This window comes from Stegodyphus dumicola, chromosome 11 (assembly GCF_044657685.1).
Source record: "Stegodyphus dumicola isolate Sdum_Otavi_A_Nest chromosome 11, ASM4465768v1".
Classification (NCBI taxonomy): Eukaryota; Metazoa; Arthropoda; class Arachnida; order Araneae; family Eresidae; genus Stegodyphus; species Stegodyphus dumicola.
This window is the reverse complement of record NC_140778.1, coordinates 162,062,143-162,088,772: the sequence shown is the minus strand read 5'-3', so window position 1 is coordinate 162,088,772 and position 26,630 is coordinate 162,062,143. Positions and strand designations below refer to the sequence as shown.

The 26,630-nt window shown below is 32.7% G+C and overlaps 1 protein-coding gene and 1 long non-coding RNA gene across 2 annotated transcripts in view; one reads left to right on the top strand and one right to left on the bottom strand.

The window, feature by feature from the left end:
• LOC146994475 (uncharacterized) overlaps window positions 1-23,009 on the top strand; it is a 44,436-nt gene extending 21,427 nt beyond the window's left edge. Inside the window, exon 4 of the long non-coding RNA XR_015043775.1 lies at window positions 22,742-23,009. This is a non-coding gene — a long non-coding RNA (uncharacterized LOC146994475). The remainder of the gene's footprint in view (window positions 1-22,741) is intronic.
• The window catches only part of LOC118200260 (cAMP and cAMP-inhibited cGMP 3',5'-cyclic phosphodiesterase 10A-like), a 234,828-nt gene that overhangs the window by 107,016 nt on the left and 101,182 nt on the right, over window positions 1-26,630 (bottom strand). Inside the window, exons 6-8 of the mRNA XM_085826198.1 lie at window positions 23,842-23,992; window positions 9,136-9,291; window positions 2,929-2,979 (exon numbers count right to left, since the gene is read on the bottom strand). Of these exons, the coding sequence (XP_085682324.1) occupies window positions 2,929-2,979; window positions 9,136-9,291; window positions 23,842-23,992 (358 nt within the window). The remainder of the gene's footprint in view (window positions 1-2,928; window positions 2,980-9,135; window positions 9,292-23,841; window positions 23,993-26,630) is intronic.

Below are 26,630 nucleotides of genomic sequence, written 5' to 3'. Positions count from 1 at the left end.
TTTTTCTTGTTTAATGTATGAAACACATTCAAAAACGATCTAAATTTAAGTTCATGCGTATTTATTTTTCGACTTGTGGAAAGGAGGGAGGAGATGATTGTCTGGCAGTGGTAAAAGCGGTATCATAGACCATACAGCCAAAAAGGTTGAGAAACACTGCTATAAATCTTGATTTGGAGTCAACAGCCAAATATTCCATCTCATCTGAAGCGGCATAATGAAGCTCGCATTGATTAGAAAAACAATTATTAATAAAACTGTCAATTTATTGTTTACTGATATAAAGTTATATCATATAGTACAGAAGAAATCATATAAAAGAAATATAAGGGAAAATCAATAGTATTTTTCGAATATAGTAACTTTTTGTGCAACAAGGGCAATATAAAAAAAATTAAAGCGGGAATAAAAGGAGACACTACTAAAAAATACTAAGAAAACAAAATTAATGAATCACAACAAAATCCAGAGCAACTGAATTGCGAGATATCTGATCTTGATATTATGGTACAAGCACAGTTGATTGTATTAAAGGAGAATGCTCAAGGCCAAATCTTATTCAAAATACCTAGTTACTCTAAGTTTTGGAATTTAAAAGTTATCCTAAATAATAAATAATATCTCGAACTAAAAGTTTTACCGAAAAAACATTATTGACTTTTCTCACTTCTTACCAAGTGGCAGTAGCTTTAATCAAGTCAATAATTGACTGCAGAAAACAAGAAACACGTTGAATATTTTTGAACGAGGTGATATAAGAATTAAGTTAAGTTATATGACAAATATTTAAATAAAATTTCATCATTATGTCAAGCGCAATCATCCAATGAATTAAAATCTGACTTTTGTGCAATTAGAATTTGTGATTTTTTTTTTGGAAGCTTATTTATATTTCTAAATATAATAATACAAAAAGAATAATAAAACATAAATCTAATAAACCATTCTTTTCATATGCTTAGCCTAAGTTATTTATGTGCATTTTATTTGTTTTATAATTATGTTGCATGTTGTATATTATAAAGAAACGTAAAAGGGAATTGATGAAGAAAACCGTTCTTTTAAAAGGAGTTGACGCAAGAAAAGTGTTAGGAATTCCTTTTGAAACGCCTATGCAGCCAGCCCGTTCGTCGGAATTGGAACCCCGGTGCGAACTGCAAGTGTTCAGCGACTTTACTGCTCGGCTGCTGGTGGGCTGGTAACACTCATATCTCTTACGAGACTGAAAGCATTTTATTAACCCTTAAATGCACGTAGTTGCCATTTGGCAACTATATGACTAACTGATATTTAGTCATGTAAATCAAATCGAAACACAAATTTTAGCTTACTGCATATTGTAACCAATTGGATACATGCTGTTTGCGTATTTTATGGTTTTGAAAGTTTCAATGTTGGTAGCTGCACTAACGGTGTAACGATCATTTTATTGTGAGCTGACGTGTAGGGTGTGGACATCATTTGTGTTTACGAATTTTTGATTTTGTGTTTGTTGTTATTTTGATGCATTCAAAGAATTGAAATTGGTTGAACAAGTTTATAAGGTATATATTATTACATAAAATTGTTATTACACATTTGCCCATCATATTTCTTTTGTAAATAATATTTTTTCAAAAACTAGAATAAAAGCTTAGTTTAGATTTTTTTAGCATTTTTCCTATTTTATTTGATATCAATTCTAATGTATTTTTGATTTAAAAAATAAAAATAAAAATTCGTGCATTTAAGGATTAATGAGTTGCTGCCATTAAATAGAGTGCAAAAAAATCATTATTTTGAATAAGAAAGGGAAAAAATATTTTCAATTTTTTCCACAGTAAACAAGATTAGAAAGATATTACAAAGATAAAATTAATTACAAATATTAATGCGTGAATAAAAAATCCAAATATGCAATTCGAAATTTGTGAAAGAGGTATTAAGGAATTGACCTTTTGAAAAATATTCTGCCATAGCAGAATAAATAAATAAATCCGAAAATGTAGCTGATTCAGTCTTCATACGATCTTCTGGTATATCCCACAATAATTAACAATGAAGAAATTAAATAATTTTACTGCAGTTAACATAATATACAGCATGAACACGAACCAGTTTTTAGCAATCCTCTGTGAAACATGCTGTGCCATAATGAATTAATGAGATAATGAACCATCTCTTATTAAGCGGAAATCTAAATTGCAGATTTAGTGCACTTCTGAAACATAGAAATTAATAGTTAAAAATGATTTCTGTCCATAAATATGAACAATATTTCCATTCTAAATATATAAGATTGAGCAAAAATTCAATCATCAGTTTTAAAATACGTCCACTCAGTCATAATTAATTGTGTCTCCTTACTCTTTTAATGAAAAATTAGAATTATCATCCTGCTTTATCATTGCTGTGTAACAAAGAGCACAACCAAGGACGATTCTGTTACCAGGTAAACTGTATCTAAAATATAGAACTTCTCTTTCCTGTTCTACTTGTGCACTGTCGTCTGCGTTAATAATAATAATAATAATAATAATAAACAGTAATGACAACAATAAAATATGTTGCCAACGTATAGATTTTTGTCACCTACAATTCGTATAATTTCTTTAATTTATCTGAAAGAGTAAAGATTTTAAACTCATTAGATGACAATAGTAAATGTTACTTTTTTTAAAAAAACAGAAGAAAAGTACCTCCTCCCTTTCTGATTAAATTTTAACATACTAAGTTCGGTTCATAAAGATGAAGAAATTACACATTGCTGTTCAACACTTCATGTTTCTCAATATAAAAATAAGAATTTTTTTTTAATTAGATAGTTTTTTAATTAGATTTTAGGCAGCTGTTGAGCGCTTGAAGTGTCAAACTGAAGTTTAGACGACGAAACTAATAAGGTATATTCCTCTTTTCAAAAAACATTAGAATGGAAATTATGTTATGTACCTTTTTGTAATCATCGCCATCCAGATCACAGAAGACATTGCAATTGATGTCCTAAAATATACATAAAAAATATAATTATTTATTATTAAAATGCAAAATTATTTTAAAGCTTAAAAAATATATACTGTAGAATACAATTAAGTCTACGCAAATAATATCACCGTAATTTTTTTCTTTTTTTTTTTTTTTTTTTCTTTTTTTTTAATTCAAGTATATGTTAGACATGCGTCCGCTGTGATTTCAATATCTTAATTTGTTTAACTTTCTGCCGAGAGATGGTGATGTTACATAAAATGATTGATGCAACATGATGAACATCTATGACGATATGAATGACGAATCTGTGTAAAATCGATTGCGGTATTTCAGACAGAATTGTGGCATTTTTTTTAGAAAACATTTTTTTTTAAAAAAATGATGATTGGCAAATGTCATTATACTATAATCGCTTTGAGAACTTGAAAAATTGTCAATGAAATCATTATATAACGTTGATCCAATCATCTTTCTGCAAATTTGAGGCATTAGGATAGATCTGGATCTATATTTTTAATTGCCATACATTTAAACCTTTATTATAATTCTTTTAGTTTTTAGTTTCCATTCTAGTATATTAAAATAGCAATAAAATTTATAATAATTTAAATTCAAAAGATATATAAAAAAATATCTTTTCATTACTGTAAAAAATTCAGGAACTGATATATATCTTCCTATGTAATTTTGTATACTAATTATAATTTTTTAAAAGAGCCCATGTCATGAATAAAAAGGCATAAAGCTTGACAGAACACTTAAAAACAAAGAACTTTTGTCATTTTTTTATTTCTTAGTTTGAAAAATGACAGCAAAAACTCCTGTAAAATTTACAGCTAGTAGAATACTGAATAAATAATCACTATATTGATACTTCGTAAATTTGATAATGATTACAGCGGCACTCTGTAAGGAATATTTTTTTTCTTATGAACTAAAATCTTTCACTTCCAAAACCTGCAGGTAAGTAAAGAACTGGTGTAGTAAGTTTTCTGTACTGTGATTTTATATACATGGTTTAACCTTAAATATCATTCCTGCTATTCAGAAAAGAAACTCTAAGAAAAATATTTATACATTATTCACTTTTTTTTTTTTTTTTTGTAAATACGTTTATTTAATTAAAACCCATCTTCAGAAAAATAATCATATGTGTCCCTATTGGATTACTCAAAAAAAAAAAAAAAAAAAAAAAAACCCTCAAATTGTCATCACAGAGACATGGCAATAATTAAGTTTGTTGTCATATTGTTGCAAGCTGACATGAAGAGCAAGTTGCTTAAGTATCCCAAACCGGCAACTTTGTGAAATGTCACTTAAATAGCCTCGTTCACGGTTATTTGAGTTATGAATCTCAATCTGTACTCAGCTTTTAGTACATGTTTGTCGTCTAGCTTTGACTATTTCCTTCTTGTGAATTTGAGGTTTTGCTTCAGTGCATAGCAATTATTTTCAAATAAAAGCTGTTAAATTTATTTTTCTTTTGTTGCGAAAAAAATTCTGGTGTTATTTTCAGAAATAGAGTTTCCTTAAAAAGTCCTCCATGAAGACATCGCTTCTCTCATACACATATGCTTTGCCATAATCAAATAATCCATTCCAATCCAATCCTTCATCAATACTGATCCTGTCTTCCAAAGTGATTATATTCTCTCCGAATTTTCCAGGTTTTCGTCAAATTAATCCTGATTATTCACTCAGGAGATCAAACGTGAATCATACGAAAACGTAGCAGTATGCATATTCTATTTGCTGATTTCATTTATTGCCATAAAATAGCAGTCGCTGTTTCCTTATTTCTATTTGTATTGTAAAATGTGTGTCGTCTCACCAAGAAATAAGCGAATGCCCTTATCGCTTAGATAGATATTTTTAACAGCACTTAAAAGCACCTGCCCATTTGGCCGTGAACATCTGCTTCTTACGAGGTGCAGAAGACGGTTTATGTGCTTGGCGTTAGTGTTTAGTATTCCATTAAAATAATAACTAACTGATTTGGAGTATCAGTTTAAAGCAGTTTTATAACTTTCAACTCAATTATTTTTAAATAAGGAAAAAATTTAAGAATTCTCCAGCTGATTCTTTGATGATATTTTCCCCTTACTTTTGTGTGAATAATGGCCTGTATACATCATTAAAGTTTTTTTTATACATACTGATATATTTTCTTACAATAAGACAATATATGTTACATCAGTGTACTGCAGTATGTATGAAATTGAAATGACTATTATCTGATAATTCAGCAAGAAGCCAAGTTAAAGATTCATTGCTTTGCAAGTAGGGCCTGAATTATGTTAAACACCTTTCTAGGATTCTAGTTTTCCATCTAGAATCCACACTGACCATACACTAATAATTGAACGGATAACGCCATTGAAAACTGGTAGTTTGAATCGCGTTCTAATCTTGCAAAAGAGCTGGCTACTTGAACTTTTTCAAGGTTTTCGCATATGTAACTTCAATACTGGCGCTGTCTTTCACACAAATTTTTCCATTAAAGCGTTCTCCACGAAAGTATTCTTCATCTTAGCCTATATATACCCCTTCCATGCTTTTCCTCAATAAATTAAACAAACAAACTAGTCCTTGGGAGGGGGCAGTGTTACGAAATGTACAGGCGCGGTAAGACGGCTTCCACGCAAAGCAGTTTTAAAGTTGCCATAAAATTGCAAAAAAGGAGGGTTGCCACATTTGGCGATAATTAGCGACAAAATTGAGAATGTGCCATGGACGCATGGGGAACCTTTTGGAACGAATTCTTACCGGTTTAGCCCAGGACGTTCTCGAACACAAGCCGAAAGCTATATAAACCCTGCTGGTCCGCAGTCAGTTAGTGTGTGTCTCTCAACGAGTGTGGGTGCCTCGTTGAGAGGGCGAGTTGGTGCGCCTCGAGAGTGCGAGATAATTAGTTTCTCGAATCGATTAATTTGACAGCCGGGCATTGACTGCCGAGTGGGTCGTGGAGTTCACCGAAAAAGTCTCGTAGTGTATCGCGGTTAGTGCATCGTCGAGAGAGCGTGTTGAGCTCCGGGAACGACTGAACCGAAGAGTCGGGAGCTGTGCTCTATGTGTCGTCGAGTGCACTGCGTGTTGTACCGTGGAGAGTCTCGAGAGTACGTGGAGTTCTGAGAACGACCAAGCAGAGTCGGGAACTGTATTCTGGTGCTTTGCAGTGAAGCTGTCTCCACCGTGATAGCCTGAAGGCTGTGTCGCTGATTGTTCCAGCGAGTGTATATTGTAGATCTTCGACGACTGTAAAACGTCACTTTGGAGCTGTCCTGGTTAATATTGGCTAAATAAAGTGTGTTTCGATACTTCATCAAGTTTCGTCGTCATTCACTCCAAATCTACGAACCCCGAACGAACGTGAAGGAAGAAAATAACGTAACAATTGGTGTCAGAAAAAAAAATCCGTAACAATATTATATATATAACATTTAATACCATTCGTTAATTTTACTAATATTTAATAGTATTGAATTAGCTGGGTAAGTTATTTAATGTTCTAAGACAAGTTTATCAATAAACAATAAAGGCCCCGTTCTTCCAAGAATTGCGGATCCTTAATCACGAATCAAGAGATTTATTTGACATCACATGCAAAATATCAATTACAAAATCTGTATTTCATGCTGCTTGCTGAAAACTCTGTCAACGATCTATCTAGTAACATGAAAACTGAGTCTAAGATGCTAAAGAGGTTATCAAACATGGCTACATTCCCTGTTAGACGGAGCTTTTCTGAGAAACGAGATTCTGGTAGCACTAGTTTAAACGGGAGGATTCCTAGAAAAAAGAGCCCCGCCTGAAGCGAAGTCCCGCCTAGCTAGGGAAACAATGTTGCGGCTACGCAGGATTTTTTCAAACCTTAGCGAAAATGTCTCGGCTGGACCTCAGTCCTAGGTAGAGACAACCAATCAGACGAAAGTTCTGCTTCTGAAGCCTCACGTGATCCCAATCTGAGCGATAATCGATTAGTGTTTGGCGTTTAAGTCTTTGTAGTAAGTGAAAATGGTAATCTAGCTACGTGGGTTCCCTGGAATTGGTTCTAAGAATTGTCCCTTTCGACGTCATGTCCCGCGTAGCCGAAACATAATGTGATTGGGACTTAAGACTTATCGGACGCCCTACACAGACCTGGTATTTATTCAAACATCTTTCTGCATAGGAATAAAGGACAATTTATTACGCAGCAGAAACTGTAATAAATTTATTTTCTATCTTGATTAACTTGTTTCAATATGGCGTTGCGCACACAGGCTACTTACTAACGGGAAGGATGCCTTCGTGGAGGACTTTCTAAGAGAAACTGACTGGTATTCACCTTACGCATAAACAAAAACAAACAATACAGGCAGCCTTTTCACTTGAGTTCAAACGTGGCTTTTTTACCAGTATTCAGTGGTTTTAACCATTCAGTTTGTGGCAGGACCTTGCCACCATGGAATGACATCCTCACGAAACCTATTAGTGCTAGCATTATATTACAATGAAGTCAGAAAAACTCTGTTCAAACCAATTTGGAACCATATATATATAGCATTCGCTTCCTTTGGGACAGTAAATTATTTGCTAAGCATGAGACCTTAATAAATAATCTAATCTATTCAATGTAAATCAGGAAAGCAGAGAAAAATATTAAAAACAAAGACGCGATAAAACTACTTTCTAAGTAACGTGTCCAAGCTTATCTTTTGAATCATCAATAAATAGTCTTTCACATTTTTTAGTCAATCATTTCCAGAACATTGTTCTGACATACATAACTTATTCGAGACAATCCGGTCTCAAAGTTCTGTGTTATTTTGGTGAATCCTTATCTAAAATACGATAATATAATATACTCTGTCACACGTTATCTAGTCTTTTTTGGTATCTTCTTTCAGGAAGCTGAAAAAACATAAGTAGAACAAGAAACCTGATTTGCAGTTTTGTAAAATTTGGTTACTATTTTAACAAAAGAATAGACAGGAGTAGATAAAGACGATAAAAATCTGATAACTTTACTTAAATGGACTTCAGACAATGGCTTCTAACAAATTTTGTCGTCATGAAGAAAATTTAAGATATCAAACTACCCTAGCTTTAGTTAGGTTCAAAATACAATATATCGTTTTGAAGCAAGGGAGTAGAATTTCGATAAAAGTTGCGGCACATTTTACAATTTCCTTTACAGTTTTCAGATATATTCAACATGCATTAAATTTAATTAATTAATAGAAAGAAAAGCACCCCCTCGAAATTAAAATTAGGGAAATCGACCTCAAAATGACACTGGTTTATCAGAATTCAAGATTATTTAGATTACGACAAAGCACGCTAAGAAGAGAGATGACATTGTAGAGGATTTGAGAAACTACGAAACGCTACAAAAATCCCTATGCAACAACCAGAATATGAACACAGATTAAACTGCTTATATTCAGCTACATTCAGAAATCTTAACGCATTTCCAGGACAGCAGGCATAGAGTTCCTGTTCTGTTTCTGGTTCTTGATGAAGAGGGACCGATACTTGCCTTTCTCGAAATGCACGTAGTTTCTTTATGAAACTAATGTTGGTTTAAAACTGAAGTTTTCTCAATTTTAAATGTACCTGATTTTTTCGTTACAGTTTCTTGTTAACTAATTGTTTAATTATTAACTGTAATTAAAAATTAAGAAAAAGCTTTCGTGCAATAATACAGATTTTAAAGAGATTTAGGAGAACTGATCACCAGAAGGAAACAAAGTTTAGAATTTTACATTTTTTCATAAATTATGTACATTCGTAACTAAAAAATGCTAACAAAGGGATCTATAGCTAAAAATCTATGAAATATGCTCTCTAAACTAAAAATGTATAAATGAATTAATTTTTAAGGTACATAAGTAAATGTTAATTTATTACCGAGTATAACTGGTAAATCAAAATCACTTAAGAGTTTGTTCGAAGTGAACTGCAGCGCTAGCACGAAATTAAAGGACGGCGTACAAATTTCTTCCTGAAACTTTTCTTTCGTATATTATCTTCTTACGTTATTTAAATCAACAAAACAATTAAAAGTAAGAGTAGAAAAATTATTAAGTTTAACGTTAGTTAACTTGAGAAAATCATTCAATTCGGATAGAGTTTTGCCATAATAAAGTGCGTCGATTGTTTACAGACTATTTAACTATGAAGAAATACCTGCAATATGAGGAAACAAATCTCTATATGGTGATTTTCTACGATCGGAGTGTGGTACATTCTGCCTAGTGTGCAGTTGACTTTCTTCAAGTATTGTTCATTCACACCTGGATGTCCAGTGTCGTGGGCGATGCTAGCTATCATTAAAGCCTTCATCTAACGAAAAAGAAAAGAACGCGATTAATATTTGTCAATTATCCCACTCCATGCAAAGATTTAATTGCAACAACTAAACGAATAACAATTTTGACCGATATTAAATTTGAACCTTAGTCTAGAATGACCATTGCCTGCGTTGCAATAAGAACAAACAAACAAATAAAGAAAGCTATTAATGATTGACAGCAAGCATTCGATGAGAAACTACTTGGAAGTAATTTTACATCAAATTTCTAATAGATTTCTGAATTCGATTAATCTACACTTTTAAAATCTGTGTGCGTCTGTTTGTTTGTTTGTGACATCATCTCCTCCGTTAGCTTAATGGCAAACCGCACATTGAGTTAATCAATGTTAACGAATTTCGCTTATTGCGCATGCTCAGTGGTGTACCGTTGGCTTGGGAGAAAATACTGGCGACTAAGCATAAGCAACGCTACACACGCCTGTTCATCATGTATGTCTTATCGACTGTTTACAAATGCAATGCTACGAAAATTTGTTTGTGCTTATTGCATTTGCTTCTGTTTCATTTCATTTTGGTTTATATTGCTTATAAACGTTAGATTTAATATCAGCTATTTATAATACTTTCTTTCACTTTAATTCAGTAATTTAAACTAGATTTAATCCTTAATTTGTTAAAGTATATATAAATGGAACATATGGTAAATACTCAGTTGCTTTCATTCGTCAGAAGTATAATCAGCTGATATATCTTGTAATGTTTCCTGTTTTGTAATCCTTCATAAACGAAAATTTGCGTAGTTTACATTCGATATTTACACTCCAAGTTAATGAAGCAACTTACAACCTGACAAGTTTTAAAACCGCGAACTGTTTACGCCCAAGATAACACAATGTCAACTATATACTATATTTATCTTTAAAATTTGCTCGATGTCGTAACTGCGCCATATTCTCTTCTGAGCATGCGCAGTAAGCGAAATTCTTTTAACGTTGATCAACGCAATGTGCGGTTTGCCATGACGCCCTCCCGAACGGTGGGGAGTTGAGTTTCGAGAAAGGACCCCCCACCCGGATTCTAAAAGCTCGTGAGAAGCCATTTCGACCATTCTCATCTTCGTACGACTTTATTCAGCCGAGGTATTAATTAAAAACTCTGAAAACGCTAATTTTCGTACTTATTTTTCCGACTGAAAACAGTCTTGCGAGCTGGAGATAAAAATCTGCTTTATTTCGAAACATATTGCCACTGCTCGCTTTCAAATCGCAGAGTTTGGCAATGAAAATTTTGTAAGTTTTATAAAATATGAAATAAAAGTAGCATTGCCAAACACTAAACGTATTATTAATATGTAAGGTCATATTCTGACGTTGAAGAAAGCATGCGATTGCCTGTGACGTCACTGTACGTCGAAGATTTTTCGTAATGTCAGCAATTTAAATAAATAACTACTGTTGGCAATTTTTTTTATTTCAAGTTAGGATAATTGACACAATAAGTTATTGCCACGTTAATTTGTTTATTCATATTGAGAAAAAGATGTTATGTTACATTAACTTGAAATCATGACGTCATATTAACCTAAAGTGTCAAAAGGTTTTGTTTCCTGGTTTGGCAACAAAAAAATTTTTTACGAATTGGTTGTTGCTTGGAAAGACTGAACTGATTTCATTCGTATTGAAATGCTTTTATACATTTTCTTTTCAGGTGCACATAGAACTTATAAATTTTGCTTTGTGCACAGCCCACTCATCTGGCGAGCTTGCTCGCTAGTCTTCTATAATACCCGTTTTGCCTGTAATTTCAAGTTAAATTTGTCATGATATCCTCGATATCTTGAGCAAATTCGAATTTCCGCAGCCATTTCTTGTTCGATAATAATGGTTGCAAAGAATTTTTCTGACTTACAGAATAAGTTCGAAAAATTTCTATTACTGAGCAAAAAAAAAACCTCGATGAAACGTTTTCATTGCTGAAACACCGAAGTGCTCTATAGTAAGACACCTCATGATATCCTGCTTCGAGCTCTATAAAGAATCACTCAGTTGACGATGGTTAAATCCGCGACAGCGAACAGGGCCGCTGGCACAATCGGTTCAACAACGCGTTCAATGAGGAATTTCCCGTGTATAAGATAATGGTAAATAATATGATGAATTACCAGAGGTTTCGACCATTTACCCTCTTCATAAATCTTAAAATTTTGATCAAAAAATCCTTTCGCCGATCCATACATTTTTACCACCATCACTTAGAATACATTTTAATTCATTACATTGCAAATAATACTGTGTTAACGTTTTCTCGACTTCCTTGAAGATATCTTCACTTCTGGTTGTTTTATCCAGACTATTCATAGAAGAAAATTATTCAGTCACCTCAAATTCAGAATTGAAACCTCGAATAAACATCAGCAATGTCCTTAGCTCTTCTAACAGTTGTTCTCGCCGAAACATTGACAGATCGAAATCAAATCCGTTTTCTCTGGACTCGTTTCTTCAGCTGCCACAGTTATTCGTTTGTCTCGTAGTTTAATTACTACACTATATAATTAATTGCAGCACGATTAATTAATTAATTCACCGTGAGTAATTTCCTTCCCTTTCGTGACTAATAAATGCGTTATTCGTAATATGACTTCAATTTCTGATTCGTTATTGTTTTTTATTATTACGAATAAATTGCATCGTAGTGAAGCATTTTGTTTTAAGCTTTCCGTTTCTTTCTGTTAGCGACTGTTCATTTTTTATAAGTTCTGAATACTGTATCGCATGCTTAGCTTGGTAACGGCGACATATATTGTATACTTTTCGCACAGATGTTATTTCCTTCAGTTCTATAATAAAATAATTCACACCCCATTCTGATTTAAAAGTACTGTACTTAAAGTCTCCTTTTATCTTCTTATCTGATCTGGAGGGTAACATAGCAACGGTGAGTAATAAATAAAATAAAACGAAACGAACAAAATATTGCAGAGACAATATCACATGTTTCGCTAAGAGCGAAAGCGAAAGAATTCTGAACGTTTGTTTTAAGTCAACGGCAGACGGTCTATCTTAAATCACCGAATACCTGCATGGTTTGAAAGAGAAATAACATTAAACAATTTTGACCATCTTCCATGTTGTAAAAAATTTTCAATATTAACTATCAAATATAAATATTATAATGAAATATTAAAAAATGCTACTATTTAAAGTTAGCTAGTAAAGCTCTTACGGTAATTCAGAGAAAAATTAATAGTTTTGTTCATTAAAGAAAAATATTACGCTAGAACTAAACACGTATTTTAAGTGCTGATTCCGGTGGAGTTGTATCTGTCGAAAACGCTTGTTCCAATGTATCTGTATTGCTGAAGTTATCATATTTTACAAACTTTACTTACATTAATAATTGCTTAATTAGCTTTTAATTAATGAATGAATTTTTATTTACATAACAGCAATCTGCTTTCGCTGTTGAAGTTATATTAACCCATCATTTGTAATTGCTTCCCGTTGTTAATATTTTCATATTTGCTTGATAACGACAAAACACACGACGGCAACAGTGGCGTAAGGAGGAGATACTTTATGAATGCTTTTTTAGATAGATAACCTTGGATGGCTTCTATTCATGTTACATATGAGGAAAGCATTAAAACACCTTTGCAGCCCCACCCGTTCAATGGTATTTGACCACGGGTCGAACTGCCAGTATTCAGCAGGCTTATCCGAGTTTTCTGTAAAGATTTGTGGACAGGAATTTCGAATACAGTAAATAGTTCTACCAGTGTTCTAATACTCTCTTTGAATGGGCTTTGTTTGCTTGGACGTTTTCGGAATTTTGCCCGTAAGTACGTGAATGATAGTCAGTTTTCCCTAGAAAGTCCACCATGAAAACATTCTTTTCCTTAACACAAGCATTCTAATTTCCAAGGGGAATATGTAATGCTTGCGTCATCTGAGCCGAACTGCATTACAAAGCACACGTTAAAAATGATTATCAGAATTTCCAGACTTTCTTGTATATGTTTTTCAAATCAAATTCTTTTCGTTCCTGTTTAGTCTTTCTGGTTTCCTACTAGTCAACCAATACGTATTTGTAATTGAAAATGTAATTTCTCGTTGAAAAGGTTCTCAAAAAGTGACTGTAAAGCAATTCTGTTTGCAATGTAACAAATTATTATTCAGTCAACTTCGAAGCAACATTCATTCAAAACGAAAACACAAACATTCACTCTTTTGATAGCTGCCGTAGATTGTCCTTCGCGTCGTTCAACATAACTATAGAATTGTCTGAAAATGTTGAACTCACCTTGGAAAGAACAGCGGAGTCGGGGGAGGGGAATCTGGCAGATGTAATTGCTCGGGCACGATGGAAATGTGTTATTTGTTGAACGAAACTGCGGCACTCGAACGGATTTGCTCACATTTTGACACTGCCACGAGTGATCGAAAGATGCTTTAGCTCCATTTGCATACAAATTACCTTATTCTAGGATGATGTTGTTTCTTATACTTCTATACAAAGCCTCTAAATTTCAAATAATGTCAAATAAACGTCGAATGATACACTCTAAAAACAAAAGTCAATTATTGAAAAAATATGGAGTGTAATTATTAGGGCTGCCATTAATAAATAAATAAATTTGAAAGAGTTCAGATTTTAACAATCTCTCAAAAGGATTTGTTAAGGTTTTTTTTAACGCTATCGCACATTTTGTAATCTACCAGTGCTGTTGTACTCACTCCTGCTAACTCATTTCTTTTTGGTCTTATTACGAGTAGTTTTATTATTAAACATCATAATCTGTGTATTAATTATCATTATCTTCGCAGTTAAGCCATGTACAGTTCAACAGCAAAATTACAAAAGTTTTAAGAGCAGGACAGCAGCATATGTTTAGAATTCCAGATGCAGAGTTAAGTGTTGATATGTATTTTTCTAATTTTTTTCCCCTTTCAGTCTTTTCTCAGCTTTTCATATCAATGTTCAGTTTTCTTAATAAGGTGACTTGCAAAATTATTAAATTGCCGGAAATACCATGCCACAACTATAGATATACTTGTAGCATGATATTACGCCACAAGTTTGAATATACTTGTAGCATGATATTACGAGTAATTGTTTGAACTGATTTATCTGTTACCTTATCTGTTTGTTTCGGAGAACCGAGAGTTTGGAAAGAATTCTGAAAAGTAGAGCTCCATAATCAAGTATCGTACCTTTTTGCATTTCTTAATTGCTTACTTAACCAATTCGGCAGCTAGTTTTTTAAATCATTACGCATTTCTAACGGAGAAAGCTCATACGAAATTTTTATAAAAACATCAAACAATTAACGCTGAAATATCTCCCTTTCTGAAAGGTTATTCTCATTTTTTTCAACCATTTACTCCTTGTTTTAATTTATTTATTACGTTTTACGCAATATCTTTCTCCCTTGTTATATCTAAACGATAACACTCAAACTGCTTTTGCATTTACTATTTCGTTTCCGCTTTCGAATCAGGTGTTTTTTACTAACAACTCTAATCTTGCTTCCTTCAGAACAGTCTTCCTGTTGAGTCATTTATATTTACAAGTCGAAGCATTATAATGGTGAATGCTTAGTCATTGGAACTGGTTATAAATATATAAAGAAAACTTGAAAATATCATTTATATTACAATCTTTTCTATAACGACTGCTTCTTATAACAATCTCCTATTATAATGATCAGTGTGAAATTCACTAGCTGATGAATACCTATTAAAGACACTTTCATTTATAAGCTAAGTGTTAAACTAAGAGATTTAAAAGAAATAAACACCGTTCTTAGGAATATTTTATTTCTGCTTTCTAATGTGATTGATTTAATTCTTTAAATATGAAGACATGTAAATTCTTTAAATATGAAAATATGTATTTAAAATCATAAGATGTCTAATTAGAATTATTCAGTATTTTTATAAAATGATACTAAGTGGACTCATTAAAATCATTATATAAGCTTTCTCTTTTATAATAACTACTCTAGGCGGCTAGACGAGTGAGCGGCTAGTTTTTAAAGAAATAGCATAACGAATATAAAAATAGGTATGACAACTTCTAAAGATAAGCTGTTTTTAAATATTTTGTAATTTTGCTATTGAAATAAATTTTATGTAGCGCAAAGGAGAAGAACGGAATATTTAATAAATAAAGTTAACACATAAAAAGTTAATAAATAAAAAGACAAAATAAATCTCTTTTGTTAGCCATCTTACTAAAACTGAATACTGACATGATGAACTTAGGAAACACTCAAGTATATCTATCTATCTATCTATCTACCTATATATATATATATATATATGCGAAATACCACTGACTCATCATGAGATCTCCGAAACTATACATCCGATTGAACTTGAAATTTTGCATAGTTACTCATTCCACGATGCAGACGCGCACTAAAAACGGATTTTAGGTAAATCCTGTCCAAAATGGATAGAAGTTTCCCATGCATTTGGTTTTCGAATCCAAGTTCAGAATTTTCTTTTATTGTTGTCAAAACTAGATACGAAATACAATGTTGCCAATGAATGCATTTTCCTTTAAAATTATGAAACTGATAAATAACTTGCATCTATCCAATGAATACAAACAACATTTAAATGATAAGATTAGTAATAACGTTTCTATTTAACTGTTATCATAAGTTTCATGAAAATAAATGTTATTATTAAGAGAAATAAATTATTGTTACGAAATATAAAAATGTAATTGTTATTTATAAAAATGGCCATACATAAAAAAAGAAGGACAAATAATTATAATTGATTAAAAAATTTGATAACAAAAATAATAATATTTATTCTCATGAAACTTATGATAACAGTTAAATATATATAAACCTTAGTTTTATGTTAGCAATTTTTCGTGGTGTAGGTCTACTGGGGATCCTACCACGTTAATGGGTACGCATCCCAATGCACAGTACCTCATGGGCGATGTGGAAATCTGTGTATGACAGATTCACTGACTGGCACTATATTTTCCTACTTTAAATTAGAAAAATTTACATTAATTATCAATTCGAAATTAGACATTCCTTCCATATAAGAAGTCTAGGTTTACAATTTTTCGTGGTGTAGGTCTACTGGGGATCCTACCACGTTAATGGGTACGCATCCCAATATACAGTACCTCATGGGCGATGTGGAAATCTGTGTATGACATATTCACTGACTGGCACTATATTTCCCTACTTTAAATTAGAAAAATTTACATTAATTATCAATTCGAAATTAGACATTCCTTCCATATAAGAAGTCTAGGTTTACAATTTTTCGTGGTGTAGGTCTACTGGGGATCCTACCACGTTAATGGGTACGCATCCCAATACACAGTACCTCATGGGCGATGTGGAAATCTGTGTATGACAGATTCACTGACTGGCACTATATTTCCCTACTTTAAATTAGAAAAATTTACATTAATTATCAATTCGAAATTAGACATTCCTTCCATATAAGAAGTCTAAGTTCACATTCAAATGGACAGTGTGCCCAGCAAAGCGGGCGAGTATCAGCTAGTATATATATACATATATATAATAATTTATTTCCTAAACAATATTGATTAATTGATTATATTATCTCCTAATTAACATCCAAAACATTAACTGCTTTGACTTTGAAAATTTATATACCTCACTTCCTCTAGAAGAAATCTATACCAGTCTACTTGATCTGCCTAAACTCTTCCGTGATATGCTTAAAATTATGACTCTTAACAAATGGAAAACCTACCTTAAATGCACACTTTTTCATAACTACATCAAGTTTCAAAATCAACTTTTTAAACAAGTCAGAGGTTTGCCAATGGGCTTACATTCCAGCACCTCGATCTGTAATATCTTTTTATTTATCAAAGAATTTAACTTCCAAAAAAATCTACATCAAAATATATATCTGTAGGTGTGCTTGTAGTAATTTAACTCTTGTGGTTGTAGATTTTTTTGGAAGTTAAATTCTTTGATAAATAAAAAGATATTAAAAATCTACAACCACAAGAGTTAAGTTACTACAAGCACACCTACAGATATATTGATGACCTTATTACAATTCCTAATTTTGGTAAAATTGAACACTCCGAGATTTATCCAAATTGTCTTACACTTAATAAAACTAATAATTCACAAAATAGCATAGACTATCTAGATCTTCAAATCATTAACTACAAAAAAATTTTACTTTTTGACAAAACAAGAAACTTCAATTTCAATCCTAACAAATTAATAAATTGAAACTCCAACATATCCAAAAAAAGTAATTAACAATACAATAATAAATCAAATACAACGAATTAAAATTATCTGCACAGATACAATAGATTTACAACGCGAAATTTTGCTCCTTATTAAAATTCTCAAATACCCATTCAATTTATTAACCATTGCCTTAAAAGAGCAGGCGTTAAATACTCACTCTAAATCGTTTATAGGGATATGATAATTTGTTCCTAAACCTCAGAAGGCGGTATAAGTTGGATGACTATCAGTTGAAGGATTTGTATATAGTGTAATTACTCAGTTGTATATATTGTAAAAAGCTAATTGTCTTCAGACTTATGCTGTTACTAAAAAAATGGGCCTATTTCATAATCTTTAGTCTGTCTAATAGCTCTTACACAGTGAAAATTCCTTTTTTCCTTTCTTAAATTCGTAATCATTGCGACACGACAATTAGCCAGAAATTAATTAATTTCCATTCACTAGTATTTAAAAAAAAATCTTAACAGACAGTTTCACTCAAGTAAGAACTTCACGTAATACATCCCTCAAGAATTCCGAGTCCCACCCACTACCATAAATTACTTCACCTAAGTCTTACCGACTGATATTATTCAAAGCCCCCACTGCCGCTAAGAATTTTTCGGACACCCTACACTTCTGAGTCAGACGCGAAGAGAACACTTTGCCGACTCCCCACTAGAAAGAATGTAAGTTACTTAATACTTTTTCTGGCCTTTATATCTTCATGTACATTCACTGTCCTTATTATATTTTTTATTTTTATATTATTTTTATATTATTTTATATTATTTTTTATTTGTTTTTTACAAAGTTTGTATCTTTATCTTATTTTGTAATCTTCGATGTTTATTTCAACTTTATACTTTGAATTCTATTTCATAATGACAATTTCCAATGTTTAATTTTTACAAATAATATAGAACTCAAATGCATAAACACGGGGGTGTCGGGGACGGTTACTCGAGTTATTTCGGATTTCTCTACAGAAATTGCTTTTCACTCATAATTGAATTGGCTAAAATGCTTCATAAGAATAAGTTCTTTGAGTATCAGCATTGGTTCATAATCCCTTCTTATTCGCGGAAATATTTGGCCTGACTAGAATTGCTGGTTTGGCTTACCTTATTACTCGAATAAAGACGAAACACCTTCGTATTTACGTATTTATTTATTAATTATTGTTCATTGAACGGGAGTTGGTTTGTTCCCCTTGAAAAACCAACTAATTTCCGATCAATGACAATGATTACATGCTTTTAATTTAATTTTTTCTTTTACAATTGAAATTTTGTTCTTCATGATGATTTAATTCCAGTCCCCGTTAAAACATTATTAACATTTTACTTTCAAGTTACTTCAAAACATCTTTCAAAATATAACTTACCAGTATGGATTCACTCTTTTAAAATAATTCTACTTTAATTAAACTTAGGAGATAATATAATCAATTAATCAATATTGTTTAGAAAATAAATTATTATTAACTTACTTTGCAGCAATTGCGGAAGTAGTAGTAACTTGTTTTCGCACTAAATAAATTTAAGATTATATATATATATATATATATATATATATATATATATATATATATATATATAAATGTAAGCCAACACTTAACACTGCATCGGGAATTCTAAACATATGCTGCTTTTAAAGTGTTTATAATTTTGCTGTTGAACTGTACGTGGTTAAGTGTGAAGAAAACGATATTTGATTTTGCAACTAGAAAGGTGGGAGGGAAAGAAGGTTAGCAAAAGTAAACATTTCGGTAGCTGCAAGTTCAGCTAGAGCGTATAAAAAACAAACTGTTTTGGTCAACTGTTAAAATCTGAAAAAGCAGTTTTTTTATGGTAGACATAATAAATACATTTCATATTAAAAAAAAATTACCATAGTCGATAATGAAAGTATGTTTTCGAGCTGTATCAAGTTGTAAATATATGGTATGTGCGGTTATGGCAAAGCCTCGAGGGCTATCTACCTAAGGGGAGCGATGCCTTCGTGGATGACTTTCTAAAAGAAACTGGCTTGTATACACATGGGAAAAACCACGAAAACACCCATGCAGCCAGCCCGTTCGCGGGATTCGAAACTCGGACCGAACTACCAGTGTTTGATTATAGCAAAGCATTTTATTTAATTAATTATTTCTCTGATTTAATTAATTATTTTAGTTTTTAATTTTCTTATTGCTGTTGTGCAAAAATTTCATAGAATGAAGATAGGAAAATTTTTAGCCGACATTTTTAAGAAAGCATTTTTTGCTTCAAGATGTTTTTCATTTATAGCAGATTTAGAACAAAATCGGAGTTTTTCCGAATCCAAATCCACATATTTTCTAATCTCTTGAATCTTTCATAGGTGTGGTTAGGTTATGTTATTTGAATGTGGCAAAGCATAGTAAGAGTATCTGCATAAGGGAAGGAATACCTTCTGGAGGACTTTCTAAGAAAACTGGCTAATATTTACGTTATATTTGGCGAAAACACGAAACCACCATGCAGCCAGTCCGTCTGCCTGCGATCCAACGCATGTCGAAATCACAGGTCTAATCTTTTATATAAAATTCATAAGAAGAGGAAGAAAGTCTGCATTTAATATTTGAAGTGGTTAATTAAAGTAAAATCTGAAATCTGCGTTTAATGAAAACAAATTTAAGAATACTTAAAGAAAACAGGTTTATATTTATTCAGCAGATACAAATAAAATTTCAAAAATGAAGTATGTAATTAAAATTTGAATCTTGACGCTCATTTTCACAGCATAGTTTAACTAAAATATTGAAGTAACAATGTGAAAGTTTACAATTTTTATTTTATATTTCTCTCTTTTTTTTTTTTTTTTTTTTTTTTTTTTTTTTTTTTTACAATTGAAATTTTTTAGAATGTTTCAAAATTAAAGCAAGTGAAACGAACAGACGATTATTCAAGAATTAGAGAGAGTTTCAAGAGTTCATAAATAATCATTGAGCATGGAATTTTAAATTTCTTCCAAAAAAACTGAGAAAATTTTATTTTAATTTTTATCCCAAAGAGGCATTAGCTCAGAAGGGCCCGAATTCAAAATATTCATTTGGAAGCCCGAATTTAGAATATGTATTATCGTCTGTTTTATATTTTGCAAAATATTAATGAATTTTTTGTTAACAAACTCAACGAATTCAAAACGACCAATGGCAACACTATATGGGGCAAAAATAAAACAAAACAAAAAATTATCTCCAACCCGCGAGACTGTATATCGGAAATTCTGAAGATATTCTAAAGAATATTTTAAATATTTTTAGCTTAGAAGGACATTAGTTCAAATGCTCTCGAAACGTGTATGTGTGTATAAATGAAGAAAACGCCACTTTAGATGTAATATAAAATCTGAAAGCTTTCAGGATTTTTTTCTTTACTTATTTGAAGAATTCTTGAAAGTACATTTGCTATATAGCATTGGGGCACGGGTTCGAGAACGTTACGTGTGTTTGAGTCATCTTTGACTGAACGCGTTAGCAGCAGTATTCCGTAAACTTGGTAATAATGAAAGGAGGTTAAAAGAGGTTTATACATATAAAAAATGAACTTAAGTACCTGGGACCACTAATAATAATAGATCAAAGCTCTACAAAAAATCCTTGAGGCAAAAGCAAGTTCAATTTTTGCTATTATCAGTTGAAAATTTAAGGGCTTTCCTTTTTGTAAATCCCACCAGTGATAAAGCGTAAAAACCGCTGAACCTTGGTTTTTCGGTTCTGGATTTGAATCCGGCGAATGGGTTGGATCTGGTTACAGCCGAAAACATCGCGGCAAAAACATCGCGGACAAAAACGTCGCGGAGAAAACAGCGCAAGGCAAAAACGTCGTGCTACAAAATATCGTGGGAGAAAACATCGCAACGAGAAAACATCGCAGTTCTAAAACATCGTGGTACAAAACATCGTCGTCTAAAATAAAGCGGTTCAAAAACTTCGCAGTTTAAAAACATCGTCGTCGAAAATATCGCGGTAAAAAATAAAGTATCTACAAATCATCGCATGACGATAAAATCGCAGACATGCTTCTTTCAGGCTTTAATAACTGTAAATGGATATTCCCATAATGATTTGTGATCGCAAGATGGAAAGAAGGATAATTTTTACTTTCATACTTTTTATTAACTAATAAATTTTTGCTGAGAAAATAAGAATGAAACTTAAGCATAGAAAATTAATGCAACTTATAGCACTTAATAGAATTTTAAACCGACATAGTTAACTAACAAAGGCCATTAATAAATCATTTTTATAACGTTTTTACTGGTAATTTTTCATGAAAAGTATAATCTATAATTTGCATTTAATTTTTTATGCTTAAGTTTCCTTCTTACTTTTTCAGCAAACATTTATTAGTTAATAAAATATGTGAAAATAAAAATTATCCTTCTTTACATACTGCGCTCACAAATCATATGGTAATATCCATTTACAATAATTAAAACCTGAAAAAAGCATGTCTGCGAAGTTATCGTCATGGGATGATTTGTAGATACTTTATTTTTTACCACGATATTTTCGATGACGATGTTTTTAAACTGCGAAGTTTTTGAACCGCTTTATTTTCGACGACGATGTTTTGTAGCACGATGTTTTAGAACTGCGATGTTTTCTCTTTGCGATGTTTTCTCCCACGATGTTTTGTAGCACGACGTTTTCGCCTTGTGTTGTTTTCTCCACGACGTTTTCGTCCGCGATGTTTTTGCCGCGATGTTATCGGCGGACACCGTTGGATCCATATGAGTTTTTATGGTTTTGACGTGAATATGCCAGTTTTCCTTAGAAACTCAGCATCCATAACCTCAGCCTGATAGTTCTACATGGGTATAAATTCAAGCGAATGGACTGGTTGCAGGGGAATTTTCGTCGTTTTCCTTCATGTGTATTGTGAATCCCTTTCAGAAAAGTCTCCATGAAAGAATCTCTTTCCTCAATCAGAGAGCCCTATTATGTTTTGCCTTAATTAGCCTGTCAAGCAGATAGCTCTCGACGGGAATAGGACTATTCACCGTGGCCGTTTCAGCGTCGGGACGTTTCGCCATCAATACATATTATTCTTTACATGACCGTATTGTATTAAGTTGATTTAGTTTAATAATTCTGTTTACCTATTGTATATTTAAGAGATATTTTTCTATATCTTGTCATATTACAATATTAAGTTTATTTAATTTAAGAATTTTGTTTGACCCAGATGACATCCCGCTTGTCTCGCCATCACATCTTCAGCTGCCCAGCAATCCAGGCCAGACTGTTTAACATCGGCATTGAAGACCCAGTGGACCTGCTTTATACTGATAGAGCTGCCGAGGTTGCAAAAGCTGTCTTTGACAGCTATATACGAGTAATTGCACTTTGTCATAGACACATCATCATCAAGAATCATCATCAAGACATCATCATCAAGAATTTTGTTTACCTATTGTATACCTCTGGTGGCTGCCTTAAATTTTAAAAGAAAAAAAAAACCTTTGTAAGTAAACACATCTTCTAGAATTACTAAATATTACCTAGAATTAATAACGTTTTTCCCAGAAAATAATTTATTTGGAAGGATTTCCTCGGTGTCGTAATTAGGTGTTATGTATATAATAGTGAACTAGCTGATTAAAATTTAAAGAAATTTTGACGAATCATGTAAACATTTTAAAATCGATAACATACCTTCTGTTACATTAGAGGTTTAGCCCCAGTTCTTTTTCATACTGACATGATTTTTCTAACTGTGTGTAATTTCTTTATAACTCATATTTGTAAATAAGAGTACGTACATATTATAAGAAACCTTTATTACGTATACAAAAGGTTATAAGGTATTTCTCCTGCTTTCTTGGCAAGCCTTCGTGGTGTGGTGGTCTGCACGCTCGACGCGTAATTGAGAGGTCCGTGGTTCGATTCCCGGCGAAGGCGTTGCATATTTTTCATCTTGCCTGCTTCCAAAAAATAGCTAATGTCTCTGCAAGGTAAACATAGTTAATTTAATACTTACTAAATAAATTTAATACGAGTATAATATGGCAAGATATAATACAGTCATGTAAAGAAAAATATCTTTTGACGGCGAAATGTTCCGACGGCGAAACGGTCACGGTGAAATAGAGACGGCGAAAAGTTCTAGACACCTCTCCACTGCTTCAGGCAGAGAGCCACAATTTTAACAATCCTAACTCTTTGGATTATTAAAATTATAGCAAAGTAATCCAATCACTTGGAATTCGAAGCAAACCAATTCACGTTTGAATTATCACTTTCGCCTTTTAGCATCAATTTAAATTATAAAAACATTATACATACCTCTAGCTCTGTAAAGTAACCTGGGTTCTTTCTTAGAATCCAATACATGGACTGAGCATGGCTGACTGCATGGCAATAGTTGTGGTACTCGGTTTTGTAGTAATTATTCTTCAAAGTGCATAAAAAATAACACAACTCAGGCATAGGAAACCTAAAAAAAATTTTTTTAAGAAAATGTAAAATAGACTCAAAGTAAATGGAAATCTATATAAATTTTACAATTGTAACTCTATATTTGTATTATCAGTTATGTCTTAATAAGCCAGAACAAACTACTATAATATTTTTTTTAAAATTGCTTTTTATTGATAAAATGCGTTTTAGATATAAAAAACGTTATTCTTAGGCATGTCTTTTTGTTAATAGCAAGCCATAATTTTGACTTTCAAAACCATAATTACCTGCGTACAGGTTCGTAATAGATTGAATGCACAAGTCTGATGAAAAGTTAGTAAAATTTATTCTTATCACAAGAACAAAAAATGCTGAAATTTTTCCTCACAGATATTCGTACAATATCACACGGTAGTTATATTTTAAACTACTAAAACGTTATATAGAACCCAATCCAAAATGCAAAGAAAGCGAATCCGATTTCAAAATTACAGCTGCTGCTAAGTAAACAGCAACAACAAAATCGCAAAACGAAAACAGTAGTCCTTCGGGGACAAAGCCCCTTTGGACTAATAATTTTAATTAACTTATCATTCCCATTAAAATTGAAATGTTATCATTATTGTTACAATTATGTTTCTGTATCAAGTTCTCATAAATTAATTTCAGATCTTTTTCGTTAGAGGACAGCCCATTAGTCCCGAGCGGATAAAATCGCTAAATAATGGTAGCTCGATCCGGGTTCAAATCTTGGCAAACAGCTGTTTACACAGGCTTTTCCGAGTTTTTCCCCATGTGCAACATAAACACGAAACAGTTTCCATTAGAAAATCCTCCACGAAGACATTTGCACTCTTAGAAAATATTCATAGTGCGTTTTGTCATAATCTAATAAACCCTGCTCATCATAGGGCAATATTTTACCAAAACATTTTTTGTAGAAACATATACGCGGCTGTTTGCGACTTCCAGCGAGAAAACATACTTTTGTCATTAATTCACTTTAACTGCGATAACATTTTTCTAAACAGGAGACGTGCAGAGGCTGGTTATTTCAGTAAACCAAAAACGAAATAAAATGACATCTGACTTGCTTAATAAAAACTTTTATTTATCACTACTGACTTCGAAAACAAGGACAGTGTTATAAAATATTAGAACGATATGTTTAATTTAACGGTGGCCAACGAAGAACGTCAGCGCCTGTATCTGTCTGTATACAGGGTGATTTTAAATTACTTTTACAAATTAAGAGGGGTGATATTACTCATTCAGGTGAGCAATAATTACCATAGAATATAGGGTCGCATTCCACTCTGAGAGGCAGAAAAGAAGAATATTAGTATTCTAATCTGAACTTAAACAGTGTTGGGAGAGTGAATGAACGAGACCAAATGGTGCACAATTAGTTTAGTCACAACTCACAGAGAGTGCACAAATCGGATAAAACCGAAAACTTGGCGTTCGAGTATTAATTAGAGCTGAGACTTTGATGGCTAACACTCAAATGCAGATCTTTGGTTGGCAAGGTCTCAACCTCGCAAATGATTGCAACAAGTTAATTATCTAAATTATTAGGGGGGAATTATCTATGGGGGGGACTACCTTGATATCAAGTATCAAGGTAGCAGTTGTTTGTTTTTCTTAGCCATCTTCTATCCTGTCTTCCTGGATTTACTCTCCGCGTTCATTCTACTTGATGCGCTCTTCTATGGGATACGAAGCTCTGACAGCCGGAACGCAGCATGGGCTTTTCATGCTAATCTCGGCATGCAGCGGACGTTGGAGTTAGTTGACAATATTCAGCCCTTGATTACATAATTAACTTGTTGCAATCGTTTGCGAGGTTGAGACCTTGCCAACCAAATATGTGCATTTGAGTGTTTGCCATCAAAGTTTCAGCTCCAATTAATACTCGAACACCAAGTTTTCGGTTTGATCCCTTGCGTGCACTCTCTGTGAATTTGTCAGTAAACTAATTGTGCAACATTTGGTCTCGTTCATTCGCTCTCCCAACACTGTTGTAAGTTCAGATTAAAATTCTAATATTTTTCTTTTCTGCTTCTCAGAGTGGAATGCGACCCTATGTTCTAAGGTAATTATTGCTCATCTGGATGAGTACTATCCCCCCTCTTAATTTGTAAAAGTAATTAATCTTTATATATGTAAGCGGCTTAAGTGTTTGTCGCCTATAGTTTATTGTTGGCAGTCGGGAAAATGAGCGCGGAAATTAACGTTTCCGTAGTTTTTATTAATATCTCCACCGATTAAAGTCGTACGAAGATGAGAACGATATCGATGGATTCGGAGAATGTTTTTGAATCCGAGGATACGAGTCTCGAATTTCAACTCAGAGCCGTTCCGTAGATATTCGAGAAAAAATAATTTGGTCCGTAACCAAATCCCTCTAATAGAGAAAAAACCCAAGAAAGTGGAGAATGTAGGGAAAACGTAGGTGTGTGTATTGGTGTATTGAGGATACGGCAAAGCACACTAGGGCTATCTGCGTAAGGGGAGGGATGCCTTTCGTGGAGGACTTTCTAAGGGAAACTGGCTCGTATACACGTTACACATGGAAAACGTAGGAGAAAATTAGCTTTTAATTAACATCTCGGCTGACGAAGACGCGAAGCGAATGGTCAAAATGGCGTGCCACGGACCTACGGAATCCAAAG